We start from the raw sequence: 27,958 nt of genomic DNA on the forward strand, positions 1-27,958 counted from the left end.
GCGCTTCATAAGCCCTCTTTAGGTTTGTCTCCATAACCCTACTTACTTAGCATCCTTACTTAGTACCGCAGCTGGGGGAATCACTCGACAGCAGGGATGCGGCAAGGCCTAGCCCAGTGGAGGAACTACTCTCCCAAGAAAGAAATAGACAATCAATCACGGGGTGACTACACAGGCAGTCGCTCATACACGACAGACAGTAAAAGACAGAGCAGCCTACAATGCAAGCGAGAAGGCTGCTGAAAGGCAGAAGAAGAGATTCAAAATTAGAGAGTCGGTGATTCCAGTAAAGCAGCAAGCCAGCTTTCAGCACGATTGCAAGGAAAATACAACTCGACTCAGAAGCTCTTTCTATCAATATGCTCAGCTAGACATAGAGGTTACCTTACCATCTGGAGAAGGAAAAAGAGAAATGGCTTCCTCAGGATCACGGTTTAATCCCTCGGTGGGCAGGACTGAGTGCGTCATCCCAGGAAGGGGCCTATCGGCAGCTCTGATATAAAGAGCTCAGTAATACCTACCCAATGGGCAGGCATATCTCATACATAATGTTGGTGGTGGTCTTCGAATTGAAAGGGAACTGGGGATCATTTTACTAATCATGACACAGTAAAATCAAAATTCACTGATGCTACAGATGTTATTTTCTGTGTGTGTGTATGATTTTTTTCTTCTTTTTCGTAAATACCCGATCCCCGATCCCCGGTTCTAACTTCCATGTGCTTGCCTAGCGGTACTTCCAGCACTTTAACTGTTTTCTATTGCATTGACCAGAGTGGTCAAAAGATGTCTGTTCTCGGTCAGCCGGTCAATAACTGCATTTACTGATTCTGCCATGACATTAGTTCAGGTGTATGTATTGATTTTGTTCAGCTCTAACTGCACTTAGACGTGTACTCGTCTCGACTAGTCTAGAACATTGCACATTGCGCAGGATTAACACAACAACCACGTGACTTTGGTATATCTTATATCTTTTTTGACATATTTTTGATATGTAATATATCCATTTTGCTATGTTATATATCTGTTTTGCTCTGTGCTATATCTTTTTTGCTCTATGCTATATCTTTTCTGCTATATGCTGTATCTTTTTTGCTATATGCTGTATCTTTTTAGCTATATGCGATATCTTTTTTACTATATGATATATCGTTTTTGCTGTATGTATCTGTTTTGCTATATATATACAGTACTGTGCAAAAGTTTTAGGCAGGTGTGAAAAAATGCTGTAAAGTAAGAATGCTTTCAAAAATAGACATGTTAATAGTTTATATTTATCAATTAACTAAATGCAAAGTGAGTGTACAGAAGAAAAATCTACATCAAATCAATATTTGGTGTGACCACCCTTTGCCTTCAAAACAGCATCAATTCTTCTAGGTACACTTGCACACAGTTTTTGAAGGAACTCAGCAGGTAGGTTGGCCCAAACATCTTGGAGAACTAACCACAGTTCTTCTGTGGATTTAGGCAGCCTCAGTTGCTTCTCTCTCTTCATGTAATCCCAGACAGACTCAATGATGTTGAGATCAGGGCTCTGTGGGGGCCATACCATCACTTCCAGGACTCCTTGTTCTTCTTTACGCTGAAGATAGTTTTTAATGACTTTCGCTGTATGTTTGGGGTCGTTGTCATGCTGCAGAATAAATTTGGGGCCAATCAGATGCCTCCCTGATGGTATTGCATGATGGATAAGTATCTGCCTGTACTTCTCAGCATTGAGGAGACCATTAATTCTGACCAAATCCCCAACTCCATTTGCAGAAATGCAGCCCCAAACTTGCAAGGAACCTCCACCATGCTTCACTGTTGCCTGCAGACACTCATTCGTGTACCGCTCTCCAGCCCTTCGGCGAACAAACTGCCTTCTGCTACAGCCAAATATTTCAAATTTTGACTCATCAGTCCAGAGCACCTGCTGCCATTTTTCTGCACCCCAGTTCCTGTGTTTTCGTGCATAGTTGAGTCGCTTGGCCTTGTTTCCACGTCGGAAGTATGGCTTTTTGGCCGCAAGTCTTCCATGAAGGCCACTTCTGACCAGACTTCTCCGGACAGTAGATGGGTGTACCAGGGTCCCACTGTTTTCTGCCAATTCTGAGCTGATGACACTGCTGGACATCTTCCGATTGCGAAGGGAAGTAAGCATGATGTGTCTTTCATCTGCTGCAGTAAGTTTCCTTGGCCGACCACTGCGTCTACGGTCCTCAACGTTGCCCGTTTCTTTGTGCTTCTTCAAAAGAGCTTGGACAGCACATCTGGAAACCCCTGTCTGCCTTGAAATTTCTGCCTGGGAGAGACCTTGCTGATGCAGTATAACTACCTTGTGTCTTGTTGCTGTGCTCAGTCTTGCCATGGTGTATGACTTTTGACAGTAAACTGTCTCCAGCAACCTCACCTTGTTAGCTGAGTTTGGCTGTTCCTCACCCAGTTTTATTCCTCCTACACAGCTGTTTCTGTTTCAGTTAATGATTGTGTTTCAACCTACATATTGAATTGATGATCATTAGTACCTGTTTGGTATAATTGTTTAGTCATACACCTGACTATATGCCTACAAAATCCCTGACTTTGTGCAAGTGTACCTAGAAGAATTGATGCTGTTTTGAAGGCAAAGGGTGGTCACACCAAATATGGATTTGATGTAGATTTTTCTTCTGTTCACTCACTTTGCATTTAGTTAATTGATAAATATAATCTATTAACATGTCTATTTTTGAAAGCATTCTTACTTTACAGCATTTTTTCACACCTGCCTAAAACTTTTGCACAGTACTCTATATATCTTTGTTGCTATATGATATATCCATTTTGCTATATGCTGTATCTTTTTGCTATATGCTGTATCTTTTTGCTATATGTTATATCTTTTTTGCTACATGACATATTTAGTTTGCCGTTTTTTAATTGAACAGCCCCTCATAGAAAGGGATGTATAACAATACACAACCGTTTTTATATTATAGGAGAGAGAGAGAGAGAGAGAGAGAGAGAGAGAGAGAGAGAGAGAGAGAGAGAGAGAGAGAGAGAGAGAGAGAGAGAGAGAGAGAGAGAGAGAGAGAGAGAGAGAGAGCCCCCCCACCAACTTGGTACACACTATTTGTAGTCAGTGACGTTTGCTGGGTGGTTGTGGGGGGGAGGGGGGTGTACACCATGCCCAGCCTTTCAGAAACTGCCATTCACAACTGTCACAATGCTACAAGTTAAACAGAAACAACCAAATCACCATAACCTTTTCACTACAGAACATACAAGTACTTGCTGATTCTTGCCAGCACTTACTTATAAGGGTTCTGAGGCTGCGTCTCTTTTATTTGTCCATCACCAACTGACAACTAATTGTTAACACAGAAAAACATCACTGTAAAAGTACACTGTTGAAAAACAAAAGAAGAAGAATGGCAAGCGCAATCAATGGATCCTCAAACAAAACAGGGAACTTTTCTAACCAATTCATCCAGCCTTCGTGGCAGATTGGTCTCTGGTCTGTCGCGTATGGTTCTGTTGTGGCGGTGGCCGTATTTGGTAATCTGATTGTTATTTGGATAATCCTGGCTCACAAACGAATGAGAACCGTCACCAATTATTTTTTGGTGAACCTGGCTTTTTCTGATGCCTCAATGGCTGCCTTCAACACCTTGATAAATTGCATATATGCTCTCAACAACGAATGGTACTTTGGTCAAGGTTACTGCAAGTTTCACAACTTCTTTCCCATCACGGCTGTCTTTGCCAGCATCTATTCTATGACAGCCATCGCCGTAGACAGGTAAGCAAAACGGGCAAATAAACGTTTGCAAAAATGAAACAGAAGGTTTGCATTTTGATGCATTTTAGTTTAAATATAATTTTTAAAAAGTCCTGTTAAATGTGAAAAAGTCAACAGCAGTATGTATGTATTTTGCTTTTTTTTTTACTCTACAGTTTAATATTTTTCATTAAGATTAATAAGGATTTTCAATTTTAGTAGCCTTTTACAAAGTTACGATTTTTTTTTTTTTTTTTTTACTAAAGCAGTAGAAATGCCTTGATAATTAAAAACGGAATCGGCATAAAAAGGAATTATATGCGCACATTTTCATACACACTAAATCATATCCCAGGTTCAGTAAACTGTCTACGCCCTCCCACTGTTAAGTAGATCCATTTTTTTAAAATCGCTTGTTTTTATTGAAAAAAATGGCACGTTTCAGATGTGTGCATCACAAATAATCTCAACTCAAGTAGGCTGTCACGTAAATTAACATATATAACAGTAACTAACATCTTTCATCCATGGGAGGAGTCTAAGGATTGCCAATAATTCAATTTTCTCTTTCTTGCTTACTTTGATAATTAAAACGTTGAAATTTGTAATACAGGTTTGATACACCATATCTGTTTGATCTGTCAAATCACCAACCTCCCGCGTTTGATTTCAAATGCGTTTTATATAGAACGGATTTTAAAGGATTCAATAGAATCAGTTGTGTACAGATGAGAGTCTTTCAATAGAACTGAAGTTATCAGAACAATGTGATCCTGTTCCTTTAATGTTACAGATCAAATTTGATTATTTTGTATAATTGAATTTGTATGTTTTAGTTCAAAGGCAAACCAACACATAATGTACAATATGATACTAAATTGCTGTTTTGCATAAAGGTGTTAGGTCTTCCCTCTGCTCAAAATATGTTGTCTATTTGTCTTAAAAAGAATCACTTCAGAATTGCATTTCTTATTTTTGCTTTTATTATTAAACCATTTTAACACCTTGTCATCTAATACATCTGAATACACAAAGCTTTGTTTTACAGACTGTGCACTGCACACTACATAGAAAAAAGTGTTCCATATAGTCCATAGTTTCATATGAATCCTTGTTTTGTTTAGGTTTCATGTTGTTATATACTGAACACAGGGTTCTATAGAGTGGGTTCAATATAAAACCAAAGGGTTCTACTGGATCAAAAACCAAAACCACTGTTATATTGTGCCTCTGTTATTTAAAATGTTTGTATAACCTAAACAAAATAAGGTGTTCTGAGAAAGACCAAAGGTACCATGTGGTGGCATTTACCAGGGAATTTAGTACTGTATTTGATTTCCTATAATATTTTTAGTGTGACCATCTCAGTGTTCTACAGAAACCTCTGAAGCAGAAGTCTGACAGCTGCTCCGTTAATAGAGATACACTTATGCCATTAATAGAGATACACATATGATAATCTGCATGGGTCATATGAATTGTGACAAAAAAACTATGCCAAATTTTGTAGTGGTTTTGTGGTAAATACTACTAATCTCCAGGGCTAAGACGAATCCTCTAAACTCATTTCACATGTGACGTTATTGAAGTTAATCAGTAAGAGAGAAAGGCTACTGTGCCATCTTGTCAAATATTTAATTAACTTCTCATTTACTTTGGATTAATGTCTGTTTTCTTTTTGATTAGAGGACATTATATTGAAAGGATACTCTTTGATACTGAAACAGCAACAGGGTTGGACCGACTTGCATTTTATATGAGGATACTAATGTGTATTCAGTGTTAATAAAGTTCACAATAAATGCCCTGTGAGAGAGGTTTCTTCTGTGGAAACCTAGCCATTGTTGTTGTTTGTGAAGTGGTGACGTATGCATGCTTTCTGGCTGTTGAACACTTATTGACCCACACAGTAGTCTGTGCTCGGGGCATGATCATTTCAAAATGGACAGAGAGGAGTACAGCTTTTTGGGGCGATTTGTAATTATTGTTTAGTGAGGTAAAACCTAATAATTGTAATTAATCAAACCTTTTTGATAACACCTTTTCCAGTGATTCCTTAATTAATAACTATTTAAAATAAGCGATAGCTTGTCTGAATAACCCTAAGTGCTAAGGCTGGATAGCCTTCCTCATTCCATTAAAATCGTGTGATCTTTGAACTCTGCTAGCTTCACCCACTCTTTGTCTATATGTCATATGATTTGAATGAAATGCAGAAGACTGTTCAGTGCCGGCACTTGAGATTCTCCAGACAAGCTCAAATCAGATCAAAGCCAAGAGAAAGAAAATAAAAACTAAACAGAAGTATATTTTCATGAAGATTTATACACTATACATTTCTGAGTAAAACTGTAAGAAACTGTGTTATGACCAATTGTCTTTAGCCTATTGTCTTTGTCAATACAAAAATAGTGGTATTGTAAATTGACACAGCTTCTATTTAAGCGATAGTGCCCGACTGCCCGTTTTTGAAGGCTCTACCATGTGGTAGTTGACTGTCCAATAGATGTGAACTGAGCTTTCATTAAGTCAAGTCAAAGTTCTACCATGTGATAGAAGCCCACTAGAGCTGAAAGCTACTGAATAGTTTTCTAATTTACATTTGATTTTGACAAGCCGTAAGCCATATCTTGATCATGTTCTTACCCTTTTAGGTATGTTCATGCTTAAGGTTTCAATGTAGCATTTTTTTTTAAATACTGGTATATAGTGTGTTTAGTCTTTAAAACTTGTGAAAAGGAACACAAAGAAAAAAAATGATTTACATGTATTTTCCCTCCTTATTATGTAGCACACCCTTAATGACAACATCTGGTCCTGTATCAATGAATATATATATATATATATATATATATATATATATATATATATATATATATATATATATATATATATTGTGAGACAGCAGAGAGGGGGTTAAAACCTCTCTGCAGTAAAAACATGTGCGGAATGCACATTTGTCTGGGTTAATTGTTTTTCTGTTAATTGTTTTATTGTTAATTATCACCTGCACCTGGCTATGATTGTAAATTAGAGCCAGGTGCAGGTTTTATAAGGAGAACAGTCAGTCTGCTCTAGGCTGCTGAGTAGAAGGAGGCAGGAAGAGGTACTCTGCTTCCCAGCAGTCGTAAGGTAAAGTGTGTTGTATTGTTTAGTGGGGAAACAGCTTAGCTGTCCCACTGGTAGTCAGGGTGTTCCTGTGTGTTAGTTAGTGCTCGTACAGAACTAGGTGTTTGTTTTGTATTTTTGTTTATTTTGTGTTTATTAAAAATTAGCGCAACCGCGCTGTAAAAATCAATTTCTGTGTACCGGGTCAATTTTTAAAGGGGCAACGAACCCGAGTGGGTGAAGTTCTTTTACATTTGGTGGCAGCGAGTGTGGGCGCCCCTATAGACCCAAAGATGGATTTTAAAGAATTAATAGAAATGATTATGAAGAGCACCGCTGCTCAGGAGGAGCAGACAAAGAAAATGGAGAGGTGGATGATGGAGGTGGGGTGGGCACCGCCGAAGACTCAGGAGCGGGAACCAACTGAGCTGGAACGGTTGCTCCAGGAGTGGAAGCAGGTTAGCGCAGCTCCGCAGTCTCCCGAGCCAGAAAGGGAGGAGCTGCTACCGCCGCTTCCGGAGCCCAGAGGGGAGGAGCTGCTACCGCCGCTTCCGGAGCCCAGAGGGGAGGAGCTGCTACCGCCGCTTCTGGAGCCCAGAGGGGAGGAGCTGCTATCGCCGCTTCTGGAGCCCAGAGGGGAGGAGCTGCTACCGCCGCTTCCGGAGCCCAGAGGGGAGGAGCTGCTACCGCCGCTTCCGGAGCCCAGAGGGGAGGAGCCGCCGCTTCCGGAGCCCAGAGGGGAAGAGGCGAAAGGCATACCTCCACCACAGCCCCGACCACCACCCCTGCGGTCCAGTCCGGCACAGCTGCGTGCGGTCCCTTGCTCCTCGCTCCTGGACACCCTGTCGGTTAGCCTGGACTTCCCGTCACTAGACCTAGAGCCCAGGAGTCGGCAGAATCGGGCACAGTTCTCCACCTGGTCCCCTGCTCCGCTCCTCCCGGACACTAAGACGTCGCTGTACTGCTCCCAGACGTCGCTTACGCTCCCCCTGGTCACTGCTTCGCTCCCCCTTGGTGACCGGACGTCGCTGCACTGGGTCCCAGCTGCAGACCTCTTCCCGCTGCTGCAGCCTCCAGTGCCCCGGTTGTCATTCCGGTCGCCCCTGACAAACCGTTGGGGTCCCGTGTCGCCGGTTCGCGGTCCCTTCCTGGCAGTGCCGGAAGGACCGACCCATCCTCAAGCCCGCCCGTGGAAGAGGGCGGCAATGGACATTGCTGGACTTGAGGCTGGGTGGTCTTTTAAGGGTGGAGGGAGGTGGCCGTGGTATGGCCGGTGTCTTGAAAAGACATGGGGGGGGGGATGTGTGAGACAGCAGAGAGGGGGTTAAAACCTCTCTGCAGTAAAAACATGTGCGGAATGCACATTTGTCTGGGTTAATTGTTTTTCTGTTAATTGTTTTATTGTTAATTATCACCTGCACCTGGCTATGATTGTAAATTAGAGCCAGGTGCAAGGTTTATAAGGAGAACAGTCAGTCTGCTCTAGGCTGCTGAGTAGAAGGAGGCAGGAAGAGGTACTCTGCTTCCCAGCAGTCGTAAGGTAAAGTGTGTTGTATTGTTTAGTGGGGAAACAGCTTAGCTGTCCCACTGGTAGTCAGGGTGTTCCTATGTGTTAGTTAGTGCTCGTACAGAGCTAGGTGTTTGTTTTGTATTTTTGTTTATTTTGTGTTTATAAAAAATTAGCGCAACCGCGCTGTAAAAATCCATTTCTGTGTACCGGGTCAATTTTTAAAGGGGCAACGAACCCGAGTGGGTGAAGTTCTTTTACAATATATATATATATATATATATATATATATATATATATATATATTAGATTTGTAATCCGGTATGGACAAATATACATTTTATTGTCTTTATAATCCAGGTCTGGTGACCAAATAATAAACTCCGGTTATACACAGCGATGCGTAAAACACGGAGAACAGTAACAGGGATTGCAGCCCTAAACAATAAACACAGTATCTCTCCCACAATATACAACCACGGTCACCAGTCCTGGGTGTGTGCTGTAGTGCTCATGGTGGGCGATACAGTTTAAAGAGTGACAAATAGTGCAGTGCTGTTCCGGGTTCAGTGCTGGCCCTTAGCAACAGCTCCGGAACGTGTTAGCCATCTATAAACACACAAGTAACAATTATAGACAAGACAAAACAAACACTCACTATACTTTTAATACACAGTGCACAGGTCCTTCCGGGTCTATTTCGAAACCAAAAACGAAGGAAAAGATTTACAATTCTCTGGCTCCTTTTATGTGATTATGCATGACCCCTTGGTAAACGATTACAGCTGACTCTATTGCCTGCAGCTGCTACCTCGTTTACCTTCCAGGTCAATACATTCCCGCACCGGAGACTCGTCTTTTTCCAGGCTAACTGACTTCCCGACCCAGGGAATGAACTGTCAGGCCAACCTGTCCAAAGCCTTTCCCTTTCCTTAGTTAGTTCCCTCACAGGTCGAGAGGGAGATTTACAACCAGAATTCATTATATTTCCGTCACATATCCTCATTACCGTGTAGAGTTATTTGGGGATATTATGCGGGTTGGGATATAAACAGGGTCTCATGTTATCCTATGGCGCCACCACGCAGAAGAAAGTAAGGGACATTTAAGCACTCCATATTCAACCGTTTTACATATAAACAAAGAAAACTGAATATAATCCATATCTGTACGTCTTTTATTGCAATATTGTATTAATATTACAGTACTGTAACATCAAATAAGTTTTTCTAAAGAATGTTTACTTTAATTAAACAATAGCAGAAATTAATTATTTGTCTAGATAGCTTAAAAAAATGCTGCATACTTTAATTAGCTAGCTGACATGATATCAGCGCAGGGGGAAACCAGTCCACTAAAACAATTACCGCACCATAAGCTTAAGTTTATTGCTGTAACGCAACATAATTACTGTAGCTAACAACTCAAACAACGCTATGTGCAAAATCAGTAACAACAAAGCCAGCTCCCGATTTCGTTAGAATTTACTATCAGGGGACCGATCAATTCCGAATTGTTTTGCAATGTTTTGATGTGAAATCTTTTGGTGTTCCTTCACAGAGACGTATCATTTCCTGTTTCTGAGTGTCTGTCAGGTATTTTCTTTTTCGAGTAGACGTTTTTGCTTGTAGCTATGTACAGTACATCAGGCTAGTTATGTAGCCAAAGTCAGTTTAACCGATATTTTGAAGGCGTGACTTCTGAAGTAACGCCCTTCCAGTACCGCTTTTGATAGGGTTTACACAATGTTTAATAATCTAGGAATAATATAATTGGTTAAATTTATTTAAAACAGTACAACTCATCTGCGCAGCTTTGGTAGACGACTCAAATGGGGATAATAAACGGGGTTCCTAGTGATAATAAAAGAGTTAATTTAACACAGAAACCTGTGGTGAGTGGCAAGTGGTTTTAAAAAAAATGTGATAATAAGCGGGTTGGGATATTAACCGAGGGGACATTAACCAGGTTACACTGTGTGTGTGTGTGTGTGTGTGTGTATATATATATATATATATATATATATATATATATATATATATATATATATATATATATATATATATATTAGCTCAAAGAGCCAGCTGCCCAACGTTTCGATATGTTGTACATATCTTTCTCAAGGGAGCCTGTGTTTGAATCCAAACATTGGAGGTATTTATAGGTTTTTGACGGCATGACAACTACTTGTTATTGTTTACATAAGAACATAAGAACATAAGAAAGTTTACAAACGAGAGGAGGCCATTCAGCCCATCTTGCTCGTTTGGTTGTTAGTAGCTTATTGATCCCAGAATCTCATCAAGCAGCTTCTTGAAGGATCCCAGGGTGTCAGCTTCAACAACATTACTGGGGAATTCAACATTCATTTACATTCAAATTCATGATTTATTCTTACATGATGTAATGGTGTTCTATATATTGTGACATCATTTTTACTTCTATCTTTGAATCTGTATTAATTCTAATTAACACTACTTTATATAAACTTATATTTTTATTATATCATGCAATGCTGGCTCTGAGGATCAGTCTAGATTTGGCCTCCCCAGCGCATCAGCATGCACAACTTTTGAATGAATTTTGTTTATTTATTTAAATGTTATATATTTATTGAAGTTAATTAGTTCATTCTTTTCTGTTGAGTCCCGCTGGCATAATCGTGTTCAGTCTATTTATCCATTTACTTTCTTTTATTCTTCTATATGTCGCATTGTCTAATTTGAGCTGTTCTAATACTACAAACTTTACATCATTTATGTCATGTCCCTGACTGGTGAAGTGCTGTACTATTGGTTCATTCATTTTTTTATTTCTAATTAATGAAAGGTGGTTCTGAATTCTTTTATATAAAGTAGTTCCAGTCTCTCCAACATATTTGATTTCATCACATTTTTCACAGGCTATTCCATAAACAACATTGCTATTTTTACAGTAGGTATTAGTTTTTAGTGGATATGTGGTGTTCTTATGTTTAATTATATTTTTACGTTTGTCTGTGTATTTACACACTTTACATCTACTAGTGCATATGTTCGTAGAACCTATTTTGTCAATTATTCTTTTATGTTTACTGTGAACTAAAATATCACCTAAATTAGCTTCTCTTTTGAATGCTACAACTGGGGCCTTAAGAAATACTTTTTTAATTTTTATATATATTAATGTATTGCTTATATTCCAGCCTTTAAAGTTCAGCATTAGAGAAGCTTGTAATATAGCGCTGTCCAAAGGATGGCTCTTTAGCCACATAAGGCTCATTGAACATTGACCTTTTAGCCAAAATTACAGCTCTGTTATAATACATTGAAAATTAGTTAGACTTTTCTGCCATTTATTAGTTTTTTTTCATGATGAGAAGTAAAATATTATTTTAATAATAATGTTCAACCATTGTTATTTGTGAAGCTCCAAGTCAACATTATATTGATTCATGAGTGAAAGATGCAGGGAACTAAAAGAAAATTAGTTAGACTTTTAGTATGTATTCAGAGTTATGAGGACGTTAGCAAGTCATCTGAAAAGGTAAGTGGTGTGAAAAAAAGTGTTTCACAGGGGGCACACAAAATAGCTCCTCTCATCGAAGTTATGCCAAAAACCTGCGACTCTGTTATTCTGGTGTAGGTTGTTATGACACAGGAGGGGACTGTACCGCCGCGGCACGGCCAGGCAGAGGTGCACTCAAGCGTGACTAATGGAAACGGGGTATTACTGTATCCAGATGGTTCCACCCTGTTCATCAGTAGCAAAAATAAGAGTGGAATTACCTGTAAAGCTCTACATTTTTATTTAAAACAGGACCAGCAGCCCGGTTTTCCAGAAATGTAATTTTACAAGACAGCCATGGCTTTACTGACACTGATCTTTTATACAGGGTTTAGACAAAACATAGAAAAACCTCCCATAATACAACCAGCCTGGACAGCAATTATCTGACATGACTAGGACACTGTGAAAATCGCGATTTCACGGGCTGCACAGAAATCGTGAAATTAGCCCAATACCGCCATTTTTACAATATTCTTATACAAAAAAAAAATAATACCACATTAACAAAACTGTACAGCTCTGATATGTGCCTGGGTGTAATATTCGCCATGCACACAGTGCTGTGCAGTGATTATGTCATGAGACTATATGCAATCTAAGCGGGAAATTAAAATACTACACACTATAAACAAGAAAATGGATGTCTCTAAAAAGGCTAAAAATGTGTCTGCAGCAGACCACGTAAAGCAGTATCCAGCAAGTTTACACGTCAATGGAGGTAAGCTCGTCTGTACGTCCTGCAACGTTACTGTAGATCACTACCGTACAGCAGTTGTTGACAGCAAGTGTTCACCGAAACAGAAAGGCGGAAATCCAGAGCAGTACTGCTACTGCTTTACTTGAAAAGAAACAAAAAACGGTCACTTCCATATTCCAAAAGTCCACTTATTAAATTTTGACCTGACAGAGGCGTTTGTTTGCGCAAATTTCCCTCTTGAAAAATTGGACAACCAAAAGTTACGGAAATTCTTCAGACAGAGTGTAGCAAATGGTGGAGCGATTCCTTCATCAGCCCAGCTGAGACGTGAATACTTACCTAAAGTTGCCGAGTATCACAAGCAGGAGATTATGGAATTGGTAAAACAGTCTGGTTGATTGTCAGTGGTCACACTGACGAGTCGACCGATGCACAAGATCAGTATGGGTTACACATTGTGTTTGTTTTGCAAGACCTAAATGGTGAACATGCATATGACGTACTAGAACTGAAAGCTGTCCTTGCAGATACACTTTACCTACAGGCTGTTAATTACAACACCGTTTCACAAGCTGTTGTAAAGTGCTTGAATAACTTTGATATTAATTTTGATGTCCGTGCATTTATCTGTATATTTGCTGTTTTAAAAAAAAAAAAAAATCTGCACACGTAATTTATAACATATTTCCCTGCACATTCTGCGAAATACGATACTTTACCCGTGACACTGCCGTGAATTTGAAAGAAAATGGACTTGCCCTTCTAGACTAAACCAAGTTGCAGGCTTTTCTATATTACAGAATCTTAGTCAGGGTTATTTGCATAATAAATGACATATGATTAAGTAATCTTTGGACAATCAGAAAATGAATCCAGAAGTCTGGTCATTCTTGAGGCTGTTTTAAGACATAATCTGGTACTCTACACCACAAGACTTCCGCAAGGCCAGTAAGAAAACATCTTTAGCACTTTGTTGTGTATCCTTTTTTCTGTTACTGGATACACAACGCCCAAGTTAAAGCCCCCCACAGTGACTAATAGCTCTGATTAAATGGCTGCTGTTGGAACAGAAATCAACAATTTGCCTTGTTGCTGGTGCTATAGTACGGATAAGCACAGTACTCGATAAAGTGTTTTTTTAGTTTCTCTTTATTGAAGACAAATGTTGTTCAATGTTCAGGGCATTTATCTCTCTTATTTTCTGTTTTACAACAAAATATACAAATGTATAAACTCCTTGTACAATTTCACCTTTTTAAGCGCCAGCCCTGTAAGATCTCTAATGGAATCGGTCAGGTTTTGCTTTGTAATGTGTGTCAGACAGAATCCTGTTGCAGATAGAGGACTCTTCTCATGCAGCCTCTTGAGACTGACACTTCTGTTACTGCAGCAGTGTCCCCTGCCTGCCTTGAAGGGAAAAGAAAGATGCATGTTGTGTGTGGAGATAAATCAATGCACAGTACTTCAATCACCAAGTCATTTCATGTGAAATTAGACTCACATTACTAGACTAATTACATCTGTTATTACATTATAGTTTAAAATAAAATTTCCAATGTGTAAAAAAAAAATCATTTTAAAACATTCTTCTGTCTTTGTAATATATTGTATTGCATACATCTCCAGTAAACACTAATTTGGTTTACATAAATAGTTTATGTATTTTATTAATGCATTCTAGTCACACGCAATGACACCTCATTTATCCGCAGATTTCACACATCTGTGGACCTATGTCCCCCCAAGCACGCAGATAAATGGAGATCCACTGTATTATATGAAGTGTAGGATGCCAATACTTTTGTCAGCGACTGTATATATATATATATATATATATATATACACACTGATGCACAATGAAAACGCAACAGTCTAAGTTTTACATCAATAGCTCATTGGGCACGTATATAATGATATTTACATTTTAAATAGTGAGCAGATAGGTTTGTTGATTGTTTGAATAGTATTGTTTCTTGGGATAACAAAACTTAGCTCAAGTCATGTGATTTCATAAAAACGCCAGGTGCTCAGTGTTTGGTATTTGAGTTAAAATTGCCAAAAAGAGTTGATTAAGAATCTGTTTAAATAGCCATTCAAAAATACATGATTTTAATTAACGCAAGAACAGCGAAAGATATAACCATGCCCCGCTTGAGTAATGAAGATCGCCTGGTTGCTATCAACATGATTGAAGGCCACCTGTCTGTGAGAGAAGTTGCCCGGAGAATGAGATGTTCTGCTTCAACAATCAAGACGTCCAGAGAAACCAGGAAACCAGCTCTGTGAGAGACTGTGGCAAAGTGGCTGCTGATTGGAAACAGGTGCAGAGGTGATGCAGTGCAGGAATAATCACAAGCCAGGACACTATAATCCGTTTTGGAAAAAGGCGTCTCTTATTTGTAACTCCCGGTCTGGCGACCAAACAACAAACCTCCGGCAATACACACCAATGTGTAAAGCACAGAGGTAACAATAATAATGGGTTGCATGCCAAACAATAAAGAAACGTTATCCGCCCCACAATAATACAATACACGGTCACCAGTCCGGGTGCGTGCAGTAGTGCTCGTGGTGGGTGATAACAATTATACAGTGACTGTGGTGTAGTGTTGTTCCGGGTAGTGCTGGCCCAAGGTGACAGCTCCAGAGACGTGTTAGCCGTCTAGTGATTTACAAAACAAAAGACAATTACTAACAACAACAAACAAACAAAAACACTCACGAATACTTTTCTCTTTTTGGGTTTCTCTGGGTCCTTCCAGTTTCACTCTTTTTAAACCAAGCAAAGGAGTAGATTGCGATTCTCCGTCTCCTTTTATGCTATCTCGCATGACCCTTTGGTAAACGAGTGCAGCTGTCTCTACAATCTGCAGCTGCTATGTTGTTTCCCTTCCAGGTCAATACGTTCCTGCAACGGAGTCTTGCCTTCCAGACTGACCAACTTCCAAGCCCTGGGAAAGAACTGTCAGGCCAGCCCGTCCAAAGAACTCTACTTTCGCTGCTTAGCGCCCTCCCAGGCCGGGAGGGAGATTTACAACCAAGATTCATTATATTTCTGTCACAGGGACAGGCCATGTCATGGAAGGCAGAGGGTCACCACACCGGCCCAGGACCGTCACATCTGACTGATCCATCTGTATAAATGTTTTCAGACTGCAGTTGCTGCAGCACGAGAAATTCCAGGAAAAAATAACCAGCGCATCAGCAGAATGACTGTAGCTCACTGTCTGCATGAAAATGATTTGCATGCTCGGAGGCCGTTCAGGGGTAACAGCTGTTGACAGCTGAGAGAGGAAACTGCTGTCTTCTGTGGGCCAGAGAAGATCTGAGGTGGCAGCAGAGAGAGTGGTGGAGTGTTTTATTCACCAATGAATGCCGCTTTGCCCTTGATAGACCTGACAGAAGACAACGTGTGTGGAGACGTCATGGTGAGCGTTATGCTGACTGTTGAGTTCTTCAAGCCAATCGGTGGGATGGTGGAAGTGTGATGATGTGGGGAGTAATCTCCTTTAACACAAGAACGCCTTTGGTGTAGATTGATGGCAACCTTACTGCTTAGTGATACATTGCCAAAGTCCTTGAGGCAACAGTTTTTCCGTTCCTGCAAGCCAATCCGGAAGTGTCGATTTTCCAGCAGGACAATGCAAGACCACACAGTGCTAGGAATACAATTGCACAACTTCAAGAAAACAATGTCGATGTCTTGCCATGGCCAGCTTTTTATCCTGACCTGTCCAATAGAACATCTGTGGAACAAAATCGCCAGTGCCATCCACAGGAGACAACCGCGACCAGCCAACCTTCACCAGCTGGCTGCAGCTGCACAGGAAGAGTGGCGGAACATCCCACAGCAGTCTATCCAGAGGCTGATCAGGTCTATGCGTCAACGCTGCCAGGATTGTGTTAAAGCTCAGGGAGGTCATACCCGATACTAACTTTTTAACGTTTTCGTTTTGACAGTGTGTCACGTTTCATACTGAAAACTTATCATGAGTCTTTGATCTGTATTTTTGTTCACATTCTCTGTGATTTTGTTTGATATCTATGTTTAAAATATTTGATTAAATCTATTAGACCTGAGTGTTGTGTTTCTTTTGTGCATCAGTGTATGTATGTATGTGTGTGTGTGTATATACAGTACTGTGCAAAAGTTTTAGGCAGGTGTGTAAGAATGCTTTCAAAAATAGACATGTTAATAGATTATATTTATCAATTAACTAAATGCAAAGTGAGTGAACAGAAGAAAAATCTAAATCAAATCCATATTTGGTGTGACCACCCTTCAAAACAGCATCAATTCTGTGGTGGTGCTTAGTGTGCTGCTAAGATTCCATCAAAGTGTTTGGCATTTTAATGGTATGCCAATGGTATTTTTTGTAAATAAAAAGGTGTTTGTAGATAAGGCTGCATGCTGCATGCTCTATGCTTCATAATAGCACTGTGTTACCAAAACTGTTAAAATAGCTGATACACTACAATGTGGTGACTTCTAATGAGCAGATACACCATTAAGGTGCCTGGAGATCCAACACATTATCTCCCTCCTTATTCATGCAATTCAAGTTCATTTTCTTCACAAAGCCTTTTCAAACCAGGTCCATTGTGTTGCCATGCTGCGTTGTTTTGTGGTCTGCTAATGGTACGGCTCAGATTTCTTCAGAGTAATTTATTGGTATTATAATGATATCCCAAAGGCATGTTTGGAAAGTTTCTCTTCTATACACAATTCATTAGGTGGCCTTTTAATAATTAAAACAATAATAAAAAAAAAACTAGACAATGTAATCTAATATCCAGGATGTTCTGATGTGAGTCATGGACCCTGGAAGCAATAGTATAAATAGGCACAATTATTGGAGGAACATTTGTTTTCTCTGGAATGAGTTTACATAGAAGTTCTCAGGTATAACTAGGGCTGTGCATCGGCAGTGTCTTCACGATACGATACATATCACGATACTAGGGTGATGATACAATACATATCACGATATAGTAAATAAAGTGTAAAACATAAAAATTACACAAATATTGTTCCTTTTCATTGTGTAAGTGTTTGGAATAAAATGGGTTTTGGTCAAATAAGATTCACAACCTGATTTTCTTTTGTTTTCTGATTAATCTTTAAAATTATTAAAAACAAAATTACAAATACTTTAAATTATAGGGGCTCCCGAGTGGCGCATCCAGTAAAGGCGCTCCTCGCAGGATGTGCCCTATAGCCTGGAGATCGCAGGTTCGAATCCAGGCTATGTCACAGCTGACCGTGACCGAGAGTTCCTAGGGGGCGGCGCACAATTGGCTGAGCGCTGCCCGGGTAGGGAGGGCTTAGGTCGGCAGGGGAATCCACGGCTCACCGCGCATCAGCGACCCCTGTGGCCGATAGGGCGCCTGTGGCTCTGCAGCGGAGCCGCCAGATCTGTGTTGTCCTCCGGCACTATAGGTCTGGTGGCGTTGCTGTGGATCTGCAGTGCGAAAAATGACGGCTTGGAAGGAGCACGTTTCGGAGGACGCGTGTTCCAGCCTCCATTTCCCGAGTCGGCGGGGGGGTTGCGAGCGGTGAGCCGGGGATACAGATAATAATTGGGCATGCTAAATTGGGGTGAAAACCGGGGTAAAAATAATTGGCGACGACTAAATTTAAAAAAAAATAAAAAAATACTTTAAATTATAATAATACAAAAATGATAAATAAAACTTTTTTTTTAAATTAATTTTAAACCAAATACTGTAGCTGAATGCTACCCTCTGCATGGACTTGTTTTACATGCCAGTTTAATTCAGGAATAGATTATGTAATATAATAAATAGTAAGAAATGTGTACCTTGACTTCAAAGTATGTATAAATTAGTTTTCCAAAATACTGTAGAGACGCAAATGAAATGCACTAGGGACTTGTGACAGGGAGGACCCTGTCGCTGGTTCTTGTGCAGATGTGTGTAGCTGGGACGCGTAACAGGAGACGTGTTGCTGGGCAACCAATTGAACAGGTAGGGTTGCCCGGCGCTGAGCTCATCGGGAGGTCTGGATTGGCTGGGGGGCGTTTCCGGGGAGGCTGAGCAGAGCTCAAAAGGAGTCTGCACCACAGCTCGAGGTGACTGCACCTCTATGCTACACAGACGGGCGCTTTGTTTACATCAAGGAGGAGAGTGTCTGCTCCGCAGGGTAACTACTACGGAACCCTTCAACTGCAAGACGGTGCCTGTGAAGGCTCTGCCCAGCCAGGACCGTCACAACGACCCGGAGTCGCTGGGAGGCCGGGACTTTGGGAGCAACAGCAGTAGGTTAGTTTAGGGGATGTAGATCCCAACCAGTATAGAGAGGGTAACGTAGTAGGTTCCTGGAGCGGGATGTCTCTTTTAATGAGGTTAGCGCTCGCCTTGTGTGGGAAACATTTATTTTTAGCTTTGCTTTGTTTTCTTTATTAAATCTGACACTAGGGCTACCATTGCTGGTACCACCTGTGTGTTTATTAAATCTATAAATAAACAAGCTGGCACACAGGTTGAATTTTGCCATGTTGCTTTCCATCATTAAATTAACTCTGATGATCAACAATGTAACTGTCCCCTGCTTAGCTCTCCGATTCATTTCTGGCAGGCTTGACATTCTGTACACAGTGATTTAAATGTTGGGGCGAGGCTGCTAGTGTACATACTAATAAATAGTTTGTTTTTTTGCATGCAGTCTCATATTTAACATATTTACAAAAGTATTGCAGTGTACCGATACAGGGTTCACTGTATCGGTAATCGTATCATCAAGAACAATATCACAGTTCACCGTGCGAATCGATAAATCAGCACACCCCTAATTATCCCCCCATTTTTCTGCCGAAATATCTTCTTTGAATATTGCCTCACCGATCAGGAGAACTAAAGATCAATCTGTTCATACTGTCATATCTGCCTGAGCTCGCCTGGTCTCTGATTGGCATCCATTTCATTCATAATTGTTTTTATTTTTTTCAAATCTCACTTATTTCATGTGCTGAATACTGTGCAATCAACAACTGTTCTGATTGAATGTTTTTTTTAGTTGTGTTGATCTAGCACAGTAGATTTACAGTAGAGGTAACAAGAGACTATAATACCTAAAAGCCTTCTCAGAAGAATACAAATGCAGCTCTGCTGGGCTATTATGTTAGTTCTATTTAAATGATAGTGCCTGTCGGTGAAGGCTGTACTGTGTAGTAGTTGAACACGACTGATGTCAAGGTCAACGACCACGTGGTAGAGCCTTCATCGAAAGGGCACTGTCGCTATTGGAAAATTATATTCTCATTATTTTAAAAAACACTAGATTTACCTTGAACTTGGAAAAAAAAAAAAAAAAAAAAACTTTTTCCTTGTCAGAGTTGCTTATAGTTTATCTGGACAATGCCAAATACCTGTATGGAGCAATATTACTGAATTGTCCATGTCTCGGTTTGTTGTTGTTCAAAGATGCTGCGATTGGCTGATTCAGCAGTTGCAGGTACAGGACTGGTTGCTTTTGTCGGTGCAATGTACTGATTGGCTGGTTTTGGTGGATCATGGAATCCATTTGGAGCAATTGGGTCTTTGTTTAGCATTTGCTGTCCAATATATGTGAACTGAGCTTTCATTATTGCAAGTCATAATGAAAAAGCTGGCACTTGCGTGGATTGATTTTAAGTTTGATTCACGGATGATATGACGTTGCAGCAGTCATTAGAAACCCATTAGAGCTGGAAGCTGACTGGCTGATGGTACGGAATAGTTTTCAAATGTGAAAGAGTTGGAGGGAAGGGGCTGGGTCAAAAGGAGGCAATAAAGGCTATGTCTTAATCATCACTCGCAGTATACATTTGTTGAGTGTTGGGTGGCACAGTGCACTAAGCTGTGCCATAGAGCATGCTTTGTTTTGTCTAATAATACAAATGCATGCTTTACTCTGTAACTAACACCGAAGAAAAGTCTTAATTGTACCCTGTTTCTTGCATCATGATATTAACTGTTATACAGATACTGTCTGTTTCCTACATTTGTTGCTGTACTCCTGACTATTGAACAGTAAATACTGTATACATACATGTTTTGGATGAAAGAACTGGAAACACAGTAGATTTGTAGCACACACCTTTGTATAAATGGGTTGTTACTCACATCGCTAATTCATTTGTTCTGCAGATTGCATCCCTGACAATCTGTATTTTATTAAAGCTGGTGGTGGTGGTTTCAGCCATGGTGGGAAACACAGCAGATCTGACAAATAGATAGTAGGTTGTTGGTTGGTAGGTGTGCACAAATTACTAATGTTCCACAAGTTTCTATTTTTATCCCTATTATGTAGGTATCAGTTACAGAGCGAGAAGAAAAACAAGAAGTGTAAATAAGTACCTCTTGTTTTTTATACTGTTACTGGGATGTATGAACAAAAAAACGGAGACAAATCTAGGGTTTCATACAATTTCTGTACAGTAATTGTGAATATTAGCAAACATTTTATCTTTACTTGTAGCTCCTTATTATTTTATGTTACAATGTAAGTAAGGGCTAATAGTTACAGGACACATACCCATACATTTATAGTACTAGGTAAGCCATGTACTTAATGCATGCCATTTTGCGAGCACAATGATGAGTTTGAGGACATTATTTGAATATATAAGCACCATAAAATATTACTAATAAAACCAGAATATGAATACTGCCTGAAACTGAATCATTTAAAGAATGGCTGCCATAATTTAGGTTAATTTAATTGACCCCGTTGTTTAATTAACTACACCTAATAGCTACATTATGCTGTTATTTGTTTGTATTTTGTCACTTGCAGAAACATTTTTTTCTTTCTATGACAGTGTTGCTTATTTTCATTTTTTTTATCTGTCAGAAGTTTGAGTAGTTGGACTTATTAACTTGAATCAGGTCACAATTTTCAGTTTCCCTCTAAGGGAAGGCATTAGTCTTGGTCTATACTCATACATGTCAACCCCTAAGTGAGACCCCTGCTGAAAAACCTTGGGATTGATGAAAAACCTTAACCTAGACCACTAGATTTTGTTTTTTTGGGGGTGGGGGGGGGGGGTAGGGGGTGCTGGTGACGGATCGAGATTTTTGCACATGGCTGACAGCTATGCCACTGACCTAGACTTAAGGGCTATGCACACTGGGAGTGAAGCAAACGACATGAATACAGCACGAGTACATTAAAAAAAAAAAAAAAAAAAACTGTAAAAGAAAATACTGTCTGCTTTTACTCCTTTTGTGGAAACGAAATAAAATAAATAAAACAAAGAAATAGTCTGGGTACACCACACACACAAAAAATGACATTTAACAGAGAATGTTTATCTGTGATCTAGTAAATCATTAAAAAAAGAATACATCTGCACATTTGTTTGTAAATACTGAGAAAATGAGTTTAATATACTTTTTTTATTGATTTGCAGTTTTAATAAAATCTTCAGTTAGTGTATGAATGTGATTATTATTATTATTATTATTATTGGTCAACATTATTAAAACAAAGAAACGTCATTTTACAGAAATACGAAACCAGTGCATGGCGCTCCTAGTCACTTTGACCAAAATTAAGGTGAAATAAAGAGACATATCATCAACTTCCAATTGTTCTGTTATTTCTTACTATATGGCATCTTTCTTGTATTTTCTTTATAACCACTGACACTGGCATCATAAAGAATATTATATTTTTTGACTTTAATTAATTACATTCCCATTGATGTCCATTTTTCTTTTCTTCTGTGATAATTTATGTGTGAACGAGACAGTGTCAGTCTGACAGCCTCTCCTTCGACTGTGTCCGAGTAATGACGTGTTGTGTACAGAAACATAGAAGTCTCACGCAGACAAACCATCAGTTTGAGACAACAAGGCAATTCTATCTTTGGAGTAAGGGGGGAGTTTGCGTTGCAGCTACAGGACTATAGAATGGTAATGTATACCTCTTCATGGTGACCCCCCCCCCAAAAAAAGAAATAATACGCTTGGACAGTTGTATTGGGTTTACTGCTGTATCATGTATAAAGGGTTTCGCAGCCTCGCAAACAATAACAAACTTATGCACAAACGTGAGAATCCATTGCACGGCCGTGAGACTCTCAAAATTGTGAAAAACCGTGAGTTTCACAGGTAAATCTTGAGACTTGACATCCATGTTAATACTGAGAGTAGACCACAACGTGTCTGCTAAAGTAAGTGCATTCATTTGTATGTCTTGTCTTTCATTTTCTTGGAGGACACAACCTACATCTATAATTGTTTTATTTGTTGCTGGCTTATTGTACTGCCAGATCCTGCTAGAACTACAGCAAACACACTGAATGTATCTTTGATAGCTGCAAATATGACCACCATTGGCACTAAGCTGTCAAAATCAACTCTCTTGTTGTTTAGGTACATGGCTATCATACACCCTCTGAAGCCGAGACTCTCTGCAACAGCAACTAAAGTGGTGATTGTGAGCATCTGGATCTTGGCGTTTGTTCTTGCCTTTCCGTTATGCTTCTACTCCAGGACTAGACAGATCCCAAATAGAATTATCTGCTATGTGGACTGGCCCAGAGGTTTTACTGATCACTTCATGTAAGTCAAGTTATATTTTACCTTACTTAAGTTTGCTGTATTTTAAGACCCTTTTTCTTTTGTTTATTGATGAACAACTAGCTTAGTAACATGTCAACTGAAAAAAGTGCCATAACTGTTTATTTTGTTTGTTTTCTTTGCAATTGTAAAATAATAGTGCTAATCGGGGTATGTGAAATCAACCATAAAGGACTACATACATTCTGTGTTTTTTTTGCTTGCTTGTTTGTTTTCATATAGCAGCATCTAATAAATTACTGAAAATATCTGCTTTAAGAAAAAGAGATGACCTCCTTTTCTAACTTCTGTTTTTCCTGCAAAACATAAAGGGCCCAGAAGGCTAAACAATGGAAAAACAATGGCGCTGACACCAAATAGTCATGTAAGATTAACCTTTAACATGATTAGGGCAGCTTTCAGAGGCACAATGGAATAATAGATATCTATTCTTGTAGCCGGGTCGCGGCAAGAAAGAGACTCGGAGGCAAGGAAGCTGCAGTGTAAAGTGCAAACGCACACTTTAATAAATAAAATAACACAAACACAGAAACAAAGGAACAGACACAAGGGCCAAAATAAACAGGTAAACAAAACACTATTGTCAGGCTGGCTGGGCATTCGCCTTCACAGAACCACAGATTCAAAACAGTGTAACTCACCAACTCCCTTCTCTGAGACACAGGATTTCTGCCTGCCTTTATGCAGATGTCCACTCCCCAATTAACACCAATCTGCACTAACTGGAGGTTGCTGGTAGAGACATTAACTCTGTCCCTGCCACAATCCTCAACTCCAACCTGTGATGATGACGTGCAATGAGTGTTAAATAAATCAAATATACTGGCTAGGCTACGTTAAAATAAAACCAGATATGCTATCTGATGGATTACAAAGAAGTACTCACTGTGAACTTGATAGAGAGCCCATAAAATCAATTTATATAATTTCCAATCTTTGCTTATAGGCATTCCTGAATGATGAGGTAAAATGAGGTAAAACTCATATATGACAAATGGACCCCTCTGCCCCTATTTAGTTGTATAGGGATTCTAGATCCATATGCTTCCCAATAACAGGACCGGGTACATATTCAGTGGAAAAAATGTAATGTTACAATTAAAAAACATTAATTATTCCATTAAAAAATCATTTGACTTTTAATGCAGGGGTTTTTAAATGTTCAGTATTTCTGTCTGCTATTGAAAGGTAGAATAACCAATAGGCAATTTTAATTTAAACGACAGTGGGGTACATCCAATAAATGTAGCCAGCAGTGGATCTAAGCACTGCCACTGTTTAAATAATTAATTAAGGGCCCAACGTTATTAACACTAAACATCACACAATTCATAAGTCTATTTTTGTTTATAAAAATATGAAAAAAAACTATTTAATGGTATTTAGATCTGACACTGTTTAGACCAAGAGAAAACTCCCCAGCATATAAACATATAACATTTTTTTATATACCATGTGCTGTTTTTGTTTAAATCTTTTATTTGTTTCATGCAATAAAACACTGAGCGCAGGCATTGCGTCTCAGTTTCAACCCCAGTACTGCCTGCCTGTGTGTTGCTTCCTGAACCTGACGTCACCACCCACACGCACCACTCAAGTCCTCTGTGACAACAACATACAGTGCTTTTAATAACAAAACAGCAAGTTTAGCCAGAATCCCACGCTGCAGCTATGTAAAATGTAACTGCATATAATAAACTACACTACTCTGTTGTGTCATCCAAGCGATTGAGAGAAAATAAAAGCTGATTGCATGTGTTGTGCACATTATTTAAGTACAATCCTGTATTTTATTTAACTTATGCAAGACTGTATATAACAGAAATATCAATTACAATTTGTAAATACAACAACTCCACTGCCAGGGAAATTAATCTCTTTTAATGCTGAGGTAGTCTTAACCCTTAGCGGTCCATTTATTCAGCGCTTCTCAGGAGCGTCAGGTCCAATTTATTTTCACATGCGCTGTTTATTTTAGACTCGCTGTTTAAAAGTATTTTTTTTTCACAGTAAAACAGGTTTAAAAAGGCACTGCATATCAACAGGACACTCACTACTGCATCTCCAGCCCCACCCCACCCCTTGTTCGCTGTATTTTTCACATACCTCTACATAGTCGTGCATACCGATAAATCATCTCCTGATCACTCGTTTTATCACCAAACTCCAGTGGTTAAAGAAACAGGCTTATAACCAGAAGGTTCTCGGTTCAAATCCTACCTCAGCCACTGACTCATTGTGTGACCCTGAGCAAGTCACTTAACCTCCTTGTGCTCCGTCTTTCGGGTGAGACGTATTTCTAAGTGACTCTGCAGCTGATGCATAGTTCACACACCCTAGTCTCTGTAAGTCACCTTGGATAAAGGCATCTGCTAAATAAACTAATAATAATAATAAAAAAAAAGCTCTGCAAATGTCTGTGATATTCTTTGAGCGCTGGATGCAGAGGCAACTATCTTGTTTGTTTATGTCCGTGTTATCTATGTGGTGTCGTGGTGTCGGGGCTATCTGTATTCATTAGATACGCCCCCCCCTTTTTTTTTTTGGCTTCTCTCGGCTCCTATCGGTCTCACTCGGCCATTGAATCGTTTCTCTGCTTTTTCCGGAGAAAAAACGACAAGAGACATGTCTTTTTGATGATGTTGGACAGGGTCCAAAATGTACTGACAAGCTGCATAACTGTGAAATAATATATATATATTCCAATAAGCATCCAGGTGCTATTTCGAGCAAATATTGTAGATTTGTATTACTCTCTTGATAATGGACATATATTATCGCTATTATGTTTTGCTTTGTACAGGTATCATATCATTGTAACAGTGCTGGTGTATGTGCTCCCGTTGGTTGTCATGGGTATTACCTATACAATAGTAGGTGTCACTCTATGGGGAGGAGAGATCCCAGGAGACACTTCTGACAAATACCATGAACAACTGAGGGCTAAAAGAAAGGTGAGCAATTTATATTTTACACAGAAGATTAAATTCATTGATAACAGAAAATCCACTATTGATAAACTATATTCAAATAATGTATATGGTATGTGTACTAGCTATGTCGATCATGGCCTCCATTTTGCTGTATAAAGTGCTGAATTTCATTCCAAAGAGGACTTATTATTTCTGTGTACAGGTGTTTTTGACAGTGTACAAACACAGTTATTAGAGTCCTAAATTTAAACTCAAAAGTCCATAACGGCATCAATAATATATAGAAATGGAGATTCCTACAGCAAATTCTGATACAGATGTCAACTTCCATTTATTCAAGAACTTCACTTACAGGTTACAGCACATCATTTTATTTCCACAGTTTCAGATCTTGAATCCTGCTAACATTTAAGAGGGTGCTGTATTTTCAGGAACCGTTTTTAAGACTATGGTCATGGCTTCCGGTGTCCCCATATTGTCACTTCACTTGCACCCGCATTCTCATTATATATTTTTATGAAGGGGATCAAACTGAATGGTTTGTTATTGAGCATCTGTACACTGCCCCTATGGCATTCCTTTGAAGATAGGAAGACAAGTTATTAAATCAAACAGCTGGAAAACTTTAATTTAAAATTGATCAAAATGATGTGTGCATAATCATCATCTACCATGATGCTTTTTTTGTTGTTAAGTTCATTGAAATATAAAAAAAATAGTATGTGCTTATGGTTTGGTCCCATGCTGGGTCCTGGAAGTAATCACCTGATGAGCAACATAGTCAGTGCCTCTTTGTTTCTTGCTGTGGGGCTTTTAATCTCTGCAAACCAAATGGGACTCAATGGTCTGATAGCCATCCAAAGGATAGTACCTATGCACTTTTAATAGTGGATAAACATAACAAGTAAATGTTGCTTCCTGAACAGTGTAAGGACTGTGATAAACGGATGAAGGATTCAGGGTTCATAAAAAGCCTAAGCTTTTGGGACATCGTTTCTTTGATGTGATGTGAATACCTAAAAGCTCCTTCCGAGGCTGCTAGAACATTAGGAGTCCATTCACTGCAAATGCAATAGGAAGTTTAATCTGACCTAAGAATCACAGCACTGCTCATATTGAAAGTGCTGTTGAGGTATTGATTTTAGCCAAGATGCAGGTGGAAAAGAAAACTAAATCAAGCACCTTAACTTAAGTTAATAGTTGATATTAGTGTTTAAATGTAAATATAATATTGCACGATTAAAAAGACAAAGCCAATATGTATTACGCTAATTTATACTTCTTTTACCAATTTTCAAGATTGTTTGCAATAAAGGACAAAGAGAAGAATGACTAATACACTTTATTTAATTTACTCTTTCAACACTGAATATTATTATTATTATTATTATTATTATTATAATTTTTATTTATTTATTTATTTATTTATTTATTTATTTATTTCTTAGCAGATGCCCTTATCCAGGGCGACTTACAATTGTTACAAGATATCACGTTATTTTTACATACAATTACATTATTTTTTACACATGATTTTTTACATACAATTACCCATTTATACAGTGCTCAAGGGTACATACAGCAGCAGTGTCCCCCACCTGGGATTGAACCCTCAAAATGGCACCCTGCTAGTATCAAATAACTTTTTTATACTATTAGTAAAAGTATGATACTTAGTACTGAAAGAGAAAATCTTTTTAGACACATCTGGTGAAATCAATGTTATATATAACTGCTCCCTTGTAATACAAAATACAACCTGGGGCAAGTTAAATGTGTGCACCCCCTCAGCTAAGGGGCATACATGTGCTATTAGAACAAGACTGACA

General features: G+C 39.2%; 1 protein-coding gene across 1 annotated transcript in view; it reads left to right on the forward strand.

The window, feature by feature from the left end:
* The first annotated feature begins 3,197 nt into the window (after window positions 1-3,197).
* The window catches only part of LOC117420988 (neuromedin-K receptor-like), a 40,301-nt gene continuing 15,540 nt past the window's right edge, over window positions 3,198-27,958 (forward strand). The window contains exons 1-3 of the mRNA XM_034034816.3: window positions 3,198-3,769; window positions 22,990-23,178; window positions 26,000-26,150. Coding sequence (XP_033890707.2) covers window positions 3,399-3,769; window positions 22,990-23,178; window positions 26,000-26,150 — 711 coding nt within the window. The 5' untranslated portion in view covers window positions 3,198-3,398. The remainder of the gene's footprint in view (window positions 3,770-22,989; window positions 23,179-25,999; window positions 26,151-27,958) is intronic.

The sequence above is a fragment of the Acipenser ruthenus genome, chromosome 1 (assembly GCF_902713425.1).
Source record: "Acipenser ruthenus chromosome 1, fAciRut3.2 maternal haplotype, whole genome shotgun sequence".
In the NCBI taxonomy this organism is placed as follows: domain Eukaryota; kingdom Metazoa; phylum Chordata; class Actinopteri; order Acipenseriformes; family Acipenseridae; genus Acipenser; species Acipenser ruthenus.